At 44.7% G+C, this 18,056-nt stretch overlaps 1 protein-coding gene across 4 annotated transcripts in view; it reads left to right on the top strand.

Moving 5' to 3' along the window:
- Nucleotides 1-18,056, top strand: part of HIPK2 (homeodomain interacting protein kinase 2) — a 203,351-nt gene that overhangs the window by 46,613 nt on the left and 138,682 nt on the right. For all 4 annotated transcript variants that reach the window (XM_025291633.3, XM_025291630.3, XM_025291635.3 and 1 more), the window contains exon 2: nucleotides 16,746-17,829. In XM_025291633.3, the coding sequence (XP_025147418.1) occupies nucleotides 16,746-17,829 (1,084 nt within the window). The remainder of the gene's footprint in view (nucleotides 1-16,745; nucleotides 17,830-18,056) is intronic.

Here is an 18,056-nt window from a genome sequence, read left to right as displayed (position 1 = left end):
GTATTCCTGCCTGGAGAATCCCATGGACAGAGCAGCCTGGTGGGCTACAGTTCATGGGGTCGCAAAGAGTTGGACACGACTGAAGTGCCTTACCACGCACGCACAGAAGAAAGCATTAGACTATGTATATTATTTTTCATCCTTCTAAATATTCTGGTTTTGTGTTTTTAATAAACATAATAGTAAAATAGAAATATATGATTTATTAAAAATAGATATCACATGTGTTAGGAGTGTTCAGTTTTTTTTTTGTTGTTTTTTTTTTTACTGATTGTCAATCAGAAACGCTTAGGTCATAGTTTATACGGTAGATACAAATGTGCAATGAGTATGTTGTACATAGAAACTGAGTTCCATTTATGACCTGGAGTAGGGCTTTTTTAAAAAAAATGCTTTTCAAATCGAAGTAGAGTTGGTTTACAGTGTTTCGGGTGTACAGCAAAGTGATTCAGTTATGCATATATATTCTTTTTCAGATTCTTTTCCATTATAGGTTATTATAAGATATTGAATATAGTTCCCTGTGCTATACAGTAGGTTCTTGTTGTTTATTTTATATATAGTAGTGTGTGGGAATAGTGCCTTTCATTCAAACGTTACATGGAAAAGAAATGCAATACATTTTTAAGGTTAAGTAGGTAAAAATATGGGCTTCCCAGGTGGCGCTAGTGACAAACAACCCACCTGCCAGTGCAGGAGATGTAACAGATACAGGTTCGATCCCTGGGTCATGAAGAAGCTCTGGAGGAGGGCATGGCAACCCACTCCAGGATTCTTGCCTGGAGAATCCCATAGACAGAGGAGCCTGGCGGGCTACAGCCCATAGGGTCACAGAGTCAGACATGACTGAAGTGACTTAGGATGCATGCACAGGTAAAAATATAGAGTTTTTATCTGAATCTTTTGAATCCATCCAGTTTCCTCTGTGTCTTCTTCAGAATCCTTGGAAGTTGCCTTTTTCCTAACCAGACCTCCCTTTCCATGGGGAACAACATTTGAGACAAGTGACAAATGAGCTCTTGTCCCATGTCATCATCTGTTTGCCTTGTTCAGTCATTCAGAAATAGCGTACTGAATCCTCGTCCAGCCAGGCATGGTGCTGAGGGGGCCCCTGGTACCATGTGAGCTCCGTCCATCATGGCCAGCCATGCATCAGCCGGGCTGCGTGTTCCTGGGCCTCAGCGAGCCAGCTGACCTCTCCCTTCTTCTCTGACACCAACACAGAGCTCCCCCTGGGCCAGACTGTGCTGTGAGAGCATGACACTGACACCTCCCCTTCACACCAGGACCATAGAGGCACCCATTTCAGAGATGAGAAAACTGAGGCTCAGAGAGGCTTCATCACTTGCTGAGACCTTGCAGCCAGCAAGCAGCAGAGCCCACACCTGACCAGTGGCCAAGAACTCAGAAATGACCTGGAATGAGCCTTCAGAACACAAACCCTGTTGAGTTGAGACCAGCTATGTCACCAGCTGCCATCCTCTGTGCCCTGGAGCGGGACACATGAGAGCTTTCTGATGTCTTCTCTGTGCTCCGGGGGTGACAGAGCAATGCCCGGTATCACCGGAGTGGGTACCTCCCCTCAGGCCGGTGCCAATGGCTGGCACTGTGGGGTTTCTGGGTCATAACGACGCCAGGACTGGTTTGGTGACAGTGAGTCACAGCATAAAAATGTCCTTGAAGCAGCCCAAAGAACCGCTACCATCTACACAGTGTAGAACGGGCTATTGGTTGCCTGGCCAAGGGATCCCTGTACCAGCTGGTTTTTATATCTGCATCATCTGCATACAAATATTGTAAATAATATTGTGCCGCATTTTTATTATGCTTTATAGTTTACAAAGCACATCTCAGTGTTGCTTTATTATTCCACCTGTGCTTACAATACCATTTCACTGCAGTCTGTTTGCTCACTTTTTCCCCATCTTTCATTTCTTTTTCCTTTTCCTTTTCCCTGACCTTTCTCCCTTCCAGCATCCCAGCCTGCTTTCCCCGCCATTCCTCTGGTTTTTATTCCCTTTGCACTGTTAGGAAATGCTTCTTCTATCTTTCCCAAATTGATCGCTAGTTGAGTTTCATCAGATGTCACTTTTAAAGGCAACTGAGAGTAATGAAAACATTCTCTAAGGAGCAAGGGAGCTGTAACATAGAGTTACTGTTGTAAACAGCGGTCACCATTTAAATCAAGTAAGAAGGATTATATTACTGGGCTTTTAAGAGGAGGAAGGAAGGAATTTGGTCTCTGAAGAGAACCCAGGGTAAAGAGTTCTATGCACTTGGCCTTATGGGCATGGCTGGGACTGGATGTGGTGGTTGATGGTTTAGTCGCTAAGTCATGTCCAACTCTTGCAACCCCATGGACTGCCACCTGCCAGGCTCCTCTGTCCATGGGATTTTCCAAGCAAGAATACTGAAGTGGGTTACCATTTCCTTCACCAGGATCTTCCCGACCTAGGGATTGAACCCTGGGCTTCTGCACTGCAGGTGGATTCTTTACACTCTGGGCTACTGGGGGTCTGAATGACATCTTCACAAAGTTTTCTTTGCAGGTGGATAGCAGTCTTATGAGGGAAGTGTTCAAAGAAATGCAGAAACCTGAGTGCAAGAGGCAGCAAGCAACAGGTGTTGCACTGAGCGTGGGATGTCCTGGTTTCTCTGAACGACAGCAAGAAGCTGAGGTTTCTTGAACGGGCAGGTGTGAGGAAGTGCGGCGGGGACTCCTTAACTGTCACTTAGCTGGTGAGGACAGACTGAATTTTTCTCTGCCTTCCGGTGAAGTCGTGGTTGTAAAGTCACACGTCCGACACGAAGAACAAGTATATTTGTACAAAGAGAGGGGGTGTTTAGCACCACCCCCCAGCGTAGGACCTCAGTTCCAAAACTGAGATGGGCGTTTAGACTGAGGATGCTTCTACTGTCTTTCAACCGGGAGGCGGCAAAGACAGGCTGTCAGGGCAAACTGCCGTTCAGCCAGCGTGACTCCGCACTTGTTATAAATACTTTATCACAGCTTGAGCACAAACATGTTTTTTCAATGAAATGCATCTTGAATTATATTCCAGAGGGTATGCGTTTCTGAGGCCTGCTGTAACAAAGTGCCACAAACTGGGTGATCTAAACCAACAGATACTTATTCTCAGTCCTGGAGCCTGCAGGTTGGAAGCCAGTGTCAGCAGGGCCAGGCTCCCGCCGAGAATCTAGGCAGAAGCCGTCCTTGCCCCTTCCCAGAGTCCAGTGCACCCCCCAGCCAGCTGCAGCATCCCTGGACTGGCAGCTGCACCCCTCCAGGCTCTGCCTCTGTCTTTATAGGGCATTCTGTGTGTTAGTGTGTGTCTTTTCTCCTTTTTGTATAAGGACACCAGTCAGATTGGATGAGAACTCACCTTAACACCTTAACTTGATTGTACCTGCAAAGAGCCTGTTTCTAGATAAGGTCATGTTCACAGGTACTGGGGGTTAGAACTCCAACATATCTTCTGAGGGGATACTTACTAATATAATATACCTAGAGTAACAGAGTAATGTAGAATAATGTGTGTGTGTGTGCATACTCAGTCATGTCCGACTCTTTGTGACCCCATGGACTATAGCCCACCAGGCTCCTCTGTCCATGGAATTTCCCAAGGCAAGAATACTGGAGTGGGCTGCCATTTTCTTCTCCAAATATAGAGTAACAGATTTACATAATTTGTTGGGTACAAAAGAGTTGGCAGCAACACTGTAATAAGAACAGTAAAATGAAAAAGAGTAAAGTAGATTTTCAGTTTTGATCCTGAGTGTGCCAAACATTTTTGAAGTGGAAGCTAGGTTCACAAGACAAGTTTGTTGTGGGCTGGGCATGGGATGGGTAAGGTTTAAGTAAAATGCATAATTGGGTAAGAGGTGTTTAAGAATAACTACTCTTTTTGGCCTGACAGAGGGAAAAAAAATCAAAAGCCTACTAGATTTTTAGTCTTGATTTGGACTTGCTAAACCATTTCTGAAGGACAAGCAAATCCAATTGAAGGCTTCCCTGAGCATCACCAGACATAGGGGTGGCCCTGAAGAACAGAAGTGCCTCATCCTCACCTAGCCTGCGACTGATTTATCTCTTGAGTGTACTCAGGTCTCCTTCAGAAATGTATGCACACCCAGAAGCAGAGCTAGAGGGACTTCCCTGGTGGTCCAGTGGCTAACACTCCACATTCCCAGTGCAGCGGGCCCAGGTTCAATCCCTGGTTGGGGAGCTACATCCCAGATCACAGCTAAGAGTTCTCATGCCACAACTAAAGATCCTGCATGCCATAATGAAAATTGAAGATGCTCTGTGCCAGCTAGCCAAATAAAATAAATAAAAATACATGTTTTTTTAAAAAAGAAACTAGAAACTTAGTTTACTCTCCCATTTTAGTGTTATTAATATGTGATGTTCAAATTCTCTTTTATACCAGAATGACTGCCATTATTCCTTAATATACATTGCAGAGATATTCCTGCATGACCTTTTTGGGAAGCACTGCATAAGTCACCTAAACTTATGCAGAATTTAATTTAAAGTAATCACTTAGCTTTTGCTTGTATAATATTCAACTAACTGACATCCCTTCCAGGGTCTTTTGAGGCAAGACATAGGGAAGTCACAGCGTGGACTGTCTTGTCTCCAAGGAGGGAGAAACAAAGAGAGTTCTTAGAAAATAATGACAGTATGTCCTGAGAAAGTTATGCTGTAGCAAAATGCTTTTGGTTTCCTTAAACCTACCATTAAGTGTTGAATTGTCTCCCTACCTGTAAAAACTCGTGTGTTTAATTCCTAACCCCAGGACCTCAGAAGGTGACTTCAGTTAAGGGAGGGTCTTCACAGAGGCGGTCAAGTTACAGATTGTTGAACCTGGGCCCTCGGCAATGAGAATGCCGAGTCCTGACCACTGGATCTCCAGGGGGTTCCCTTGGAAACAGAGTTTTTGAGTTTTGAGTGTGTGTATATATATGTGTGTGTGTATGTGTGTGTGTGTGTGTGTGTATATAAAATTTGTTTTCCTCTCATTGATTCTCCAATTTCCTAAAACAGGCATGCATGTTTTACCATATCTTTATTTCCTTTACCAGAATTCTCTTGGATTGGCAATTTTCAGATCACTTATGAACTCTTGGTAACATGGCCTCTAGCTAATCAATCTGTAGGCTGCGTGTACTTACCCACGGCAGTGAAATTCTGGTGCATCCACAGTGACTTATGGCTTAGTCCCAGGCAATGAGGCAGAGACATAGAAAGGGGAATTTGGGAGGCATGAAGCTTCCAGAGGTGAAGCTGGCAACTTTCAGAAAGTCAGTCAGAACATGGAGAAGGGCTGATTTGGATGAATAATGAGCCAGTAGGTAGATAGGTATGTGGAGAATTTGCAAATGGTAGGAAGAGGATACTTTCTCAACTGAAGAAACACAGCTTATGGTAGAATTTGCAGATTCAAAGAAGATGACATAAAGGATTTTGAAAGTCTAAGAGAATCCTATTTCTTGGGAAAACAAGGAGCATATCATGGTACATTTGGTTCTTTTCCCAGGGGAGCACCCCTTCTTTCTCTCCTCCTGACCCTGTGGGGGAAAAAAAATGGGTTGTGGCTTATTCTCAGCCAGGCCCTGTAGCCCTTATTCTGTTCCCTTAATTTTTTTTTTTTTCATTGTTTTATCCTTGAAGTCTCTGTGTGACTCATAGTGTTTGACAACGTCTCTGCCCCCAAGGATTACTTTATTTGCCATCTGCTCTACTTTCTACACCGTTTCTCTGGGGAGCAGCTTTTCCCACGTGGATTCCATGTTCATAGAGGTGTTGGGGACAGCCCTCAGGTCAGCGACCCCTTACCCATTCTCCTCTCTCGTTTTTCTCCTGGTACCTATAGAATGTCTCCACCCTGTCATTACTAATCCCACAGTGAAATCTCTCCCAAACCAAGCTGTCCCTACTGGACTCTGCTCTCATCTTTGGCAACACCGGTTCCGGTCATGGAACATGAACCTTTGATTTCAGTCTTTTTCCCTTTCCATATTTTTGTCACTCTGACCTGCTCATCTTTGTTGAGCCATGTTTTGGGCTCCACCCCTTTGCCCTTGGGCTTGTGCATGGACTGGTTCAGGGTCACCTTGCCCTCTTCCCCCTCTGATTCATGCTGTACAGGCTGAACCCATCTTATTGATTTCCATTCTCTTTCCAAATGGTTTATCTTCATTTGAGATTCAACTCAGCCAATGGGAAGTAGATGCTTGATTGTCAGTGACCAGCAGCTCCTGACACTGTGACTTTGGTAAATTCAGCACTTCCTTGTCTCAGAGTTTCAGTATGAAGTGTTGAACACTGAATATTTCGACTGGAATCTCCTCTCGTGTTTGTCATTCAACTTGTTTGAAAACACATTTCATTATCCCATCCCCTAAGAGAAACAACGCTTTCAGACCACCTCCCGTCTTCAGTGTCACCATCCGTGGAACCCCACTCCTGTCGGCCCCCAGACGTTACTATTTGATTACCCCCTCGCCTCTGCCCTTTCATCCCGCCCATCAGTGTGTCTTGCCTCCCTTCTCTGCACAGTCTTAGGTTTCTGCTGCTTCCTTTCTGTTCTTTCAGGCAGTTCTTTAGTCCAGGTCCTCCCTGCTGGGAAAACCCAGGTCAGCTCACCCAAGACCAGTGTTCTGTCCACTATGTCACTATGCATCAGAGAAGTGAAGTTTACCTCTTTCAGGAAGTAAATTGATGTGAATAGTTTGGAATGGTGTTTCTCCAGTGTCATCCTAACCAGAGGATAGAGAAATGCCAGTGACTTGGAAACACTGTTGTGGAGTGCATTGATTTCCCAGGTGGTGTGCAGTCAGCCTACCCCCTACTTTAGATCAGTCTCCTCTCACACATCAGGTTTCATTTTTTCTTGGCTGTTATGGTACCTCTCCCCTTAGTTGGTGCTTTGACTCCAAGACCCTAAAGCATGAAGAAGAAGAAAGGGTTAGCAGCACGGATTTGTGAGTCAGGCAGACCTCAGTTCAGATCCCAGCCCTGCTGGTAGTGGTAGAGTGAGCTTGGACAAGCTAAATCATCTCCCTAAACTCAACTTGGACTACCGCGGTGGCTCAAATGGCAAAGAATCTGCCTGCAATGCAGGAGGCCCGGGTTCAATCCCTGGGTCAGAAAGATCCCCTGGAGAAGGGAATGGTAACCCACTCCAGTATTCTTGCCTGAAGAATCCCCATGGACAGGGGAGCCTGGTGGGCCACATACCATGGGGTCACAAAGAGTCAGACATGACTGAGCAACTAACACACTTTCACACTCAACTTACCTGTCTTTAAAATGGGAAATGCAGGAGAAGGAAATGGCAACCCACTCCAGTATTCTTGCCTGGAAAAGTCCATGTATAGAGGAGCCTGGCAGGCTGCAGTCCATGGGGTCACATGACTGAGCATGTAGGTATGAGGGTGGAGGGAGATGGGTTGGTAGCAATAAACTGGTAGAACTAAAAAAAAATAAAAAATAAAATGGGAAATGCACTTGACCTTGCATTTGTGAGGTGTGCACACCTAGAGTCTGACACAGAGCAAACCCAGTCACAACAGTTGCTCTCCAATTTGTTAATTGCATGTTAGATGATAGTAAAATGAGTATCTAGTGGTAGGGCTTCACACCAGCTTTTTCAGTATTTAAAAATTACTTCTAGAATGTTGAAGTTATCAGAAGATGACAATTCTGGATAAGTAGACTGTTGGGGCACCAGTGTAGACTAGTAGTTATGTTGGGAATGAGCATTTGTTAATGTATGACTACTACTAAAAATTCCTAAGCTGCTGTTGTTTCCAAGCAAAGCCTCAGCTTCCTGAGGGCAGGGGCCATAGTGCTGGCTGTAGGCTCCCAATGCCCAGTCAGCAGGAGCTGGAACACTGCCCTTCAAAAGACATAACATCTAACTGCAGCTCAGCTCTTCCTTTACCTCCCTGTAAACCCTTGCCTAACTGTATCCCGTGGTGATTCCCGCCTCTGAACTCCTGTTGCGTTTATTTTGGCAAGTTGTTTATGTTGCTCAGAATTGCCAGATGTCCTTTTTACTTTGCATTGACCTTGGCAACCCCATGAGATTTTTAGCTCCTTTAGCACAGAGCCAATGTCTTAAGATATCTCATGCTTCCTTTTGTACCCAATTCCAGCCTTTTTATAGAGAGAACCCTTAATGGAATCAGTAGTATTGTGATTGTGCTTATTGATAAAGAATTCTGTAGAGCGTGGTTGATTCTAAACTGAGTTCTGTTGGGATAGACTATACATTTAACGTTATACAACTAACAGATAATTCGACTTTGATGGAAAACTATGTACAAGTTTCATGGACATTTAGTATGCAGTTTTGGAAATGAATCATTTAGAAATGGGCTAACCTGAAATTATCTTTGTACTTGTGAAATAGAAACTTGACAAGCAGGATTACTGTCATTAAAATTTTATGAATATTGTTATGTATGTCAATGAATACGTTTTTTCTGTTACCTTTCAACCCCCAGAGGCATCAAATTATGGTAATCAAGGATTATACTGATTAACTCTTTTCTAAGTGTTTCTAAATGTCCATTCAGTTGCATTTTTCTAACATTCATATATTTTTTGAAATATTCTGTGATTTTATTATGTCTTATGTGCATAATGTGATTCATAAGAGAGAGATAGCAGTCAGCTAGGTATGGGAATTAATCCATCCTTTGAGTTCTGGATTCCAAAAAAAAAAGAAAAAGTCTGTAGCTTCTATCGAATGCTATTTGGTAGAAGTGTGTGTCCGAAGGACTATAAAAGTGGTGAAGCTGGCACCTTTTAAACTAAGGTGTTCTCTTTTTTTTCCTAAGTTTTTGTTTTTGTTGTTGTTACATCATGTGACTTGCACGATCTACCTTTGCCCCCTGTAATGAAAGTGTGGACTCTTAACCACTGGACCGCCAGGAAATTCCCAAACTAAGATGTTTGTGATTCCATTCTCTTTAACAATGTAACTGGATTCTGGGTGGTGATCTGCAACACCAAAATTAAACTTTACATCCTGATAAAAATGGTGCCACTATTTGGCTTGTAATTCCTTCCCTTGAGCTTTGAGAGATTCCAGTGCAATTGAATTCAGTTTAATATTTTTTTTTTAATCATAATCGAACCCTCACTCATCCCTGTAGTTTCACCAGAGTCTGATCTTCCAGTAGATAATTTTGGGGTGGTGAAATGAAAAGGAAATGTACTCAGATGTGAAGCAACTCTTCAGTTCATCTAATTGTGAAATATAAAATTATGAAGAAACTAAGCAAATAAGTGGGAAAAAATGAACTAAATAAGCCAATCCTTTAATAAATGACCTTGAAAAATGCTTGCGACTTAAGAGCTCAGAAAGATCATGAAAAAATTTTAAACTAACCTTTTTTTTTAAGGTGGAAAAAAACTATTCTTAACCCTAGAAAAATAAATTTGTCATTGAACTATTAAGACAAAAAAGGCACATAGAATTACCCAGGTTTGAACTTCTGGGGCCAGAGTCTGTTTTTTCCACTTTATTATAGGTGCCTAAACCCATCACTTGACTTCCTAGTTTTCAAACTAGGACCTTTGTAAGAAGGAAGGTAGGGTGGGTGCCCTCATTAATCGAATTGTTGCGACGGGTAATTCCAGATCGTCCCAAAGTCAGACGTGTGTTTACTCTGTTCGTGAAACATCTGGCCTGGAGCCTGGTACCTACTAGGTGCTCAAGATTTTAACTTCTGGAGAATCATGAGACTCCTAAGTAATAGGGTTTGAAATGAAGTGTGATCACATCAATGGACATAAATGGCCTCAACTTCCCTGGTGGCTTACGTGGTAAAGATCCACTTGCAATGTGGGAAACCTGGGTTCGATCCCTGGCACAGTGTAAAGAACCTGCCAATTCAGCAAACACAAGAGATGGGTTCAGTCCCTTGATCAGGAAGATCCCCTAAAGTAGGAAATGGCAACACACTCCAGTATCCTTGCCTGGAAAATTCCATGGACAGAGGAACCTGGTGGTTTCTAGTCCATGGGGTTGCAAAGAGTCAGACATGACTGAGCGACTGAGCACACACTTTTAAAAATAGTATTTTGAAGTGTACACTTATATGCATGCTTTTAAAAAAATTTTTATTTATTTATTTGACTATGCTGTGTCTTAGTTATAGCATGTGAAATCTAGTTCCCCAACCAGAGAACGAACCTCGGCCCCCTGCACTGGAAACAGAGTCTTAGCCACTGGACCACAAGGGAAGTTCAACATGATTTTTTTTTAATGCACACTGAGGATGTGAATAAAGTGACCAAAAGAGAGCCCAGTGCTTTTCTTTACCTTTAACATACAGGCTGTCAGAAATGCACCCTAAGTATCAGGAGCCTGGATTTGTTTGGGGTGTGTGAGAGAGAGGTCTTTTGTCTTTGTTGGTAAGAAGAAATACCTTCTTACAAATCATGGGCTTTAATTCTGCTGACTGTAGGGTGTATCTTAATGCCCATTTTATTGGGGCTGTATTTCATTTGCCCTATGCAAGGAAGAATATATTACATACAGTTGTATTAGTTGACTTAAACTTTAATAAATTTAAATGCCTCTTACTGGTCACTTTTATAACATCCACATAAACTTGTATCAGTAACATTAAAAAGCACACAAGGCCCTGATGAATATCTAATAGTCAGTGTTGATGATTTTGACCTCGTTACGAGACAGATGGTAACAGGGCTATGCCTTTTAGAAGCCAGAGTTCTAAATTATGGTGCCTGGCTGTGCGTTCATTTGCGTGACATTGCGACCATCGTGTCAAGAGTTACCTTGGGAGGCTACTCAGGCTTTCATGAATTGGTCTGGCTCTCGTGGCCCCTCTAGGAAGCAGGTGTTGAGTTTTGCAGATTTATCCTACAGTGATTTCCCAGGTCCCTCCTCATGGGCTCAGAACCGCCCCCTCACACCCCAGTCTCCCACGGAAGGAGGAGAAAAATTCTTTCTTTTTCAAGAGCCAAATAGGAAGGACAGAGGTTACTTAAAAAGCAATTGCGATTGTGCCGTAATATCAAACCGAAAATGTCCATTAACCCCCCTGCCTTTTCTGGAAAGAAAATCGACCAATAAGAAAGGTGGCAGGCCTTGCAGAGTACAGCACAAGAGTTCAACACAGAGAGAAAGGAAAGGAAACAGGACTTCCCTGGTGGCGCAGTGGATAAGAATCCTCTTGCCAACCAGGGGGACGCGGGTTCAATCCCTGGTCTGGGAAGATCCCACAACTTTGTTGCATTTCTCAGAGCAGCTAAGCCCATTCACTACAACTCCTGAAGCCCGCGCGCCCTAGAGCCTGTGCTCCTCAACAAGAGAAGCCCCCTCAGTGAGAAGCCTGAGCACCATGAGTAGAGAGTAGACCCTCCTCACCACAACCAGAGAAAGCCCATGCAAAGCAAAAAAGACCCAGTGCAGCCAAAAAGAAAAAGAAAAAAGGAAAGAGATGAGAGGAAATAGCTCTTCCCAGAGTGGGGAACATAAACATTGTTGCCTTCCTCGTCCCCAGCCTTGGGGGTTTGAATAAATAGAATGCAAAAGGTGTGGATTGGGCTTCCCGAGGACTCCATTAATCAGGAGGGTTTGTTCCAGAAAAATACTCTCAAAAAGAAGTGTTTGGATAAGTTTGTTTATTCCAGTAGGATTAAGAGTAAGTTACACAGCTACCAGCAGTTTTTATCCCTTATAGGTTGGAGATTTTAAAAATAAATTATTGTTGTTATTATTATTGGAGACTTTCTTTCACTATATTTTCTTTGAGCAGTTTGCTTCACAGAGCAAAATGACCTCTGCTAAAGAATAAGGGTAATAAGACTGTATTGGCAAACCTCCAGCTCCAAGATAAGTAAGCTTGGGGATGTAATGTACAATCTGATGACTGTAGTTAACAAGCTGTATTGTATCCTTGAAAGTTGCTAAGAGAGTAAATCTTAAATGTTCTCACCACACACACACAGAAGGTAAGGTGTGAGTTGATGGAGGTGGTAACTAACCTTATGATTATCATTTTGTAATATCAACGCATACCAAATCATCATGTTGTACACGTTAAACTTCCACAATTCCGTATGTCAGTTACATCTCGCAAAGCTAGGGGGTTGGGAAATAAGACTGTATCAGGACCTGTGACTGGTTCTTAGAACAGTGGCTGCTGATCTTGTGAAGGGGCAGCAGTAGTCATACCAGGCCAGGCTGGTGTGGCAAAGGGCGTCTCTAGCCATGCAGATCTCCTCTCTGATCCTGGGACTCTGTCACCAGAGATAGTGAATGACAATTTCCACAATTTTATGACCCTTGGCTGTCATCCCAGTAGCAAACAAGTCATAAGCCATTCTCTTCCCCTTTGTAAAATTCCACTTCTATACCCTGGCCTTTCCACCAAGATTTTTTGAAACAGTGAAAGCAGAGAAGAGAATTGCATCTCCTTTATGTAACTTCAGCAAGTTTCTTCTGCCACCTCTGACCTCTTCACTGCACAGCCCGCCCCCCTACCCCCGCAATTCCTTGGCCTTAGTCCTCCTGCTTCGAAATACCAAGGATGAAGAAGTTAGGGGCAAGCTTCATACCAGAGAATATAGGAAATGCTTACTGCTTTGCCTTTTCAGGGATAAAGTTACCAAAAGCCAAAGGATTGGTTGTTTATATATTGTATAAAATATTTGGAACAGTTGTTCATTCGCTCAGTCATGTCTGACTCTTTGAGACCCCGTGGACTGCAGCATGCCAGGTTTCCCTGTCCTTCACCATCTCCCAGAGTTTGCTCAAACTCATGTCCATTGAGTCAGTGATGCCATCCAACATCTCATCCTCTGTCGTCCCCTTCTCCTCCTGCCTTCAATCTTTCCCAGCATCAGGGTCTTTTCCAGTGAGTTGGTTCTTCGCATCAGATGGCCAAAGTATTGGAGCTTCGGCTTCAACATGAATCCTTCCAATGAATATTCAGGGTTAATTTCCTTAGGATTGACTGGTTTGATCTAGAACAGTATGGTTATTTAATACTGGTGTATATAGAATAGTCATTTTCTGTGCTATTGTAGAATTGAGGGGAAATTGACTTGAACAAAAAGTAGAGTAGGAAGAAACAGGCTAAGTGTGAATTCTGAATGAGCAAGCCAGAATAGTCTTGTCAGGCAGAAGACTGTCTACAGAAGTGTAGTCATGTCACACAAATAGGTACTGGAGTTCAGGAAGCCTCCGTCAGATCTGTGAGGTCAGGGTCAAGGTGGGGTTCAGAGCAGCTGTTGGGTGTTGGGCTGAGGTTGACCCTGGGAAGTCAGAGCACATTGAGGATGAAGTGTAGATAGAACGTGGCTGCTGACCCCAGAACAGGAGCTGCCTAGGCTCTGCACTGGTTTGTGTGGAAAAGTATAAGCAGGTTTTTCTTTATTCTCCGGAGAGAGGCCAGGTTCCATAGGTACTTGTGACTGGTGATTGATTACTCTATTGCTAGAGAACAAAGCTCTCCTGGAGGCCTGGTCAGATAGAGTGCTTCATTCCATCAACTGAGTGCTTCCTATATATAACAATCGTGGCTTAATGCTGAGAGAAAAAAGAAGTATGGGGTGTAAACTGTACCGCGTGCCCTCTGAATGTAGCCTGGTTATGGAAACACGACTTAAACATGGGAAAAGTTACATAGCACAAAAGCTAAGTCATTCAACTCAAGACAAGATATTCTGCAAGTTAGAAATGAATTTGTAAGCAAATGGGCAGTGCAGGTGGTAAGTGGCTTAGAAACGGAAAATTGGGAATATCACTGTGCATTGCCAGTGCCCGGGGAGAAGAGGCATACGAATTGTTTTATCTTTGAATAACTTGAGAGAAGTGATGAAGGCATGCCAGATGGGGGTAGGGGCACTGCATAAGAGCATGGTGGTAGGAAACAAAAGAGACAGTCTAGAAACAGTGAGTAGAACAGTTTAATTAAAACTGGGTTCAGGAAGATTAATAGTTGGAGGTGAAGCCAGCAAAGCAGTTCAGATCAAAATGTGAAGGTGTTAAGAGTCCTTAAATTTATTTTCTAGACATTAAGGAATCATTGAAAGTTTTGGGACAGAGGAGTGACATGCTTAGAAATGTTCTAGGAAGATAATCTGGTGGCTGAATATGGGCAGATTGGGGGAAGAAAGAGCGCTCGGGTAGGCCAGATGTCTGTGCTTGCTTTTCTCTACTGGAGAGTGATAAATGTTTTCACTGTGGAAGTGGCAGCAAGAACAGAAACAAAGAGGTGGTTACAAGAGACATTTTGGAGGATGGAGAAATAAGAGTCCGCACCTTCTTGTCCATGGAGGCAAAGAAGAATCATCAAAGGCAAATCCACAGTTTTGGAACCAAGTGACTGGAAGAATATTTTATAAACAGACATGGGGACATGATCACGGAGGTGAAATGGCTAGATTTTTAGGAAAAGATAGGGAGTTCATCTTTGGAAGATCATCTATGATATTGTAGCAGGAGGCAGAAATAACCTTCCTGGAAGGCACAGCAGAGCAGTTGGCCTGTGATGAACATGTGGGGGTCACGAGAGCTTAACTCCAGAGAGAGCAAAGTCCAAACATTGGCTGTGCCCGAATTTTAAAGGAGGAAGAGGAAGCAGCCAGCACAGTGTGCAGTCAGATGCGGGATGGGGAGTTTACAGATTCACAGGGCACACAGATAAGAGCATCAAGAAGGAAGTCGTGGTTGGCAGCATCAGATCGGTCAGTTGCTGAGAGGGCAAAGAGAATAGAGGCTGAAAAAAGGCCATTTACTGGGCAATTAGGAAGTTGTTTACCTTTAAGAGGGCATTCCTGTCCAGTGTGTATGTGTGCATGTGTGGAGAGGGATTAAAGAGTGAGCCTTGAAGACAAGGGAGCATCAACCACTGATTACAGGTGAGAAGAAGGGAAGGATCAAAAGGGAAGGATTCAGCTGGTACTCCCCTTCCAAGCGGAGAGTGTCCATGTGCACAATGTGAAGGCAGAAGAAAAAGACTGTCATTGATTCGTTTGGCAAAACTGTATTAAGTACCTGCTAAGAACTTGGATCCAGTTAACATAGAGAAATTGAAAACTGAAAGAGAATAGGTCATGGAGGGAGTTGAAAAGGAAATGGGACAGGCTGAGAATCGGGGGAACTTTTAGCATCAGAATGGGGAGACCCTTCTTCTCTTGAGACCGGAGAGATGGAAGAGAGGATGGAGGATGGAGATAAATTCAGGGATGTTTTGAAATGAAGAGAATAGAGGTGGAAAGCAAGGCAGCTGGCCTCAGGCTTCTGGACAGCGTGGAAAGTGGGTTGTTGCTGAGAGAAAAGGTAGATGAGGTCAAAGGGAAAATGTTAAATAACCCACAGGCAGTGCTAGGGGGTCAGAAATACATGCACGAGGATCACTAAACACCGATGGTGCTTGAGAGAAGCCCCACTTCCTGTGTGCTTTTATAGGAAATGTTTCTTAACTACACTTTAGAAGATGGGCAGTGTTTATTTCTGCTTTTACCTGTAAGGACTTACCCTTCCTCATCGCCTCGTTACTTTTTCCGTAATTCATTGTCTATGAATTTTTGTGTCCAGCATCACCATAGTTATAAATTGCACAGCTATTCCATAGTTATGGTTTTCTAGATTACTGAGGTTCCTTAAATTGTGGGTGCGGTTTTGATATGAAATAATAGTACTTTCTAGATAAATTGATTGATACATGACTTTAGCAGGAAAAGTGAGTGAATAGAGCCCATGAATTATGCTACCCATTACCCCTAGCCTTCCCCCCCCCACCCCCCCCCCCAAAAAAAAAAGTTGATAAAATGATTCAGACTATCTCAGTGAAAATGTCAGACCAACTGCTGGTCGATTCAGCCCTACAGAATGATTTAAGGTGAGTAAGACACCAGGGGGTAATTATGGTTCATCCGGAAGCTAGCAGATCATGAGTGGCTCCGTGATTGGACCTGTGTGGGAAGCTTTGTCCTCAAATGAGCAAGCCTGACACTTGCAGGGCCTGTGTATGGGCAGGGAGTACCCAACCGTGTGAGACGGCGAAGTATACAGTAGGTAAGCGGGCCACCTGAGGCAGCCTTCAGGTTTAACTGGGTTGCCACCCGATGAGAACTGAGGAAGAATTTGTTTCTATCGCAGACAATATTTATTAGGAAAAAACCCCAACATAATGAACTAAGTTCTGGTATTCTAATTCCATCTCTGAGACTTAGCTGTATTCCCACCCTATGAGTCTTCTATCGGAACTCCCAGGGCCCACAGGCTTAGTGGCCAGATTGTGCCTCTGGGTGGAATAGATTCGATTTTCCAACCTTTTTTTTTTTAATTTATTTATTTTTTGGCTGTGCTGGGTCTTCGTCGGTGCATGAGGGCTTTCTGAAGTTGCGACAAGCGGGGGCTCCTCTCTAGCTGCGGTGCTCAGGCTTCTCGAGGAGGTGGTGTCTCTGGTTGTGGAGCACAGGCTCTAGGGTGTGCAAGCTTCAGTGGTTGTGACTCACGGGGTTAGTTGCTCCGTGGCATGTGGGATCTTCTCCGACCAGGGATCAACCGGCATCCCCCTGCGTCGCAAGACAGATTCTTCACCCCCAGACCACCAGGGAAGCCCCTTCGCCCCTGTTTTGAAGTGGGAAGACAGTATTCTCGAGGACCCACGCCGCCGGTCAGAAGCCAAGGGGCTGTGTCACATTCATTCACGCGAGGGCAACTAACATCTCTCTTCCTCCCCCGCAGGTATGGCCTCGCATGTGCAAGTTTTCTCCCCTCACACCCTTCAATCAAGTGCCTTCTGTAGCGTGAAGAAACTGAAAGTAGAGCCGAGTTCCAACTGGGACATGACCGGGTACGGCTCCCACAGCAAAGTGTACGGCCCGAGCAAGAACGCGCCACCGTCCCAGCCAGCCGCCGCGACCGTCAGCGCCTCCCTGCCCATCCCCAACCCCAGCCTCCCGTACGAGCAGACCATCATCTTCCCAGGAAGCACCGGGCACATCGTCGTGACCTCAGCCAGCAGCACTTCCGTCTCGGGGCCCGTCCTCGGCGGGCCGCACAACCTCATGCGTCGCAGCACTGTGAGCCTTCTTGACACCTACCAAAAATGCGGACTCAAGCGGAAGAGTGAGGAGATCGAGAACACGAGCAGCGTGCAGATCATCGAAGAGCATCCACCCATGATTCAGAACAATGCGAGCGGGGCCACTGTAGCCACTGCCACCACCTCGACTGCCACCTCCAAAAACAGCGGCTCCAACAGCGAGGGGGATTACCAGCTGGTCCAGCATGAGGTGCTGTGCTCCATGACCAACACCTACGAGGTCTTAGAGTTCCTGGGCCGAGGGACGTTCGGGCAAGTGGTCAAGTGCTGGAAACGGGGCACCAATGAGATTGTGGCCATCAAGATCCTGAAGAACCACCCGTCGTACGCCCGCCAAGGTCAGATCGAGGTGAGCATCCTGGCCCGCCTGAGCACGGAGAGCGCCGACGACTACAACTTCGTCCGCGCCTACGAGTGCTTCCAGCACAAGAACCACACGTGCTTGGTGTTCGAGATGCTGGAGCAGAACCTCTATGACTTTCTGAAGCAGAACAAGTTCAGCCCCTTGCCCCTCAAGTACATTCGCCCGGTCCTCCAGCAGGTGGCCACCGCCCTGATGAAACTGAAAAGTCTAGGTCTTATCCATGCCGACCTCAAACCGGAGAACATCATGTTGGTAGATCCATCCAGACAGCCGTACAGGGTGAAGGTCATCGACTTCGGTTCCGCCAGTCACGTGTCCAAAGCTGTGTGCTCCACCTACCTACAGTCTAGATATTACAGGTAAGGCCATGTGCCCTGAGATAAGAGATGCTGAATGCCCAGCGGCATTCACAAAGCGTGTGCCGTGTTGGTCGCTGCCGGGAAGATAAAATTGCTGCTCTCGGTGGTCATGATTTAGTCGGGAAATTAGGACATTTGCACTTGGAAACAATGATTAGAAGTCACGTGAAAACAGAGCCAAGTAAGATTCTTGGCGTGGACGTTCAGAGTTGGGAGGGATTCCTGGC

The sequence above is a fragment of the Bubalus bubalis genome, chromosome 8 (assembly GCF_019923935.1).
Source record: "Bubalus bubalis isolate 160015118507 breed Murrah chromosome 8, NDDB_SH_1, whole genome shotgun sequence".
NCBI lineage: Eukaryota > Metazoa > Chordata > Mammalia > Artiodactyla > Bovidae > Bubalus > Bubalus bubalis.
Note: the sequence above shows the minus strand (reverse complement) of the source record. Positions and strands in the feature narration are given on the sequence as shown.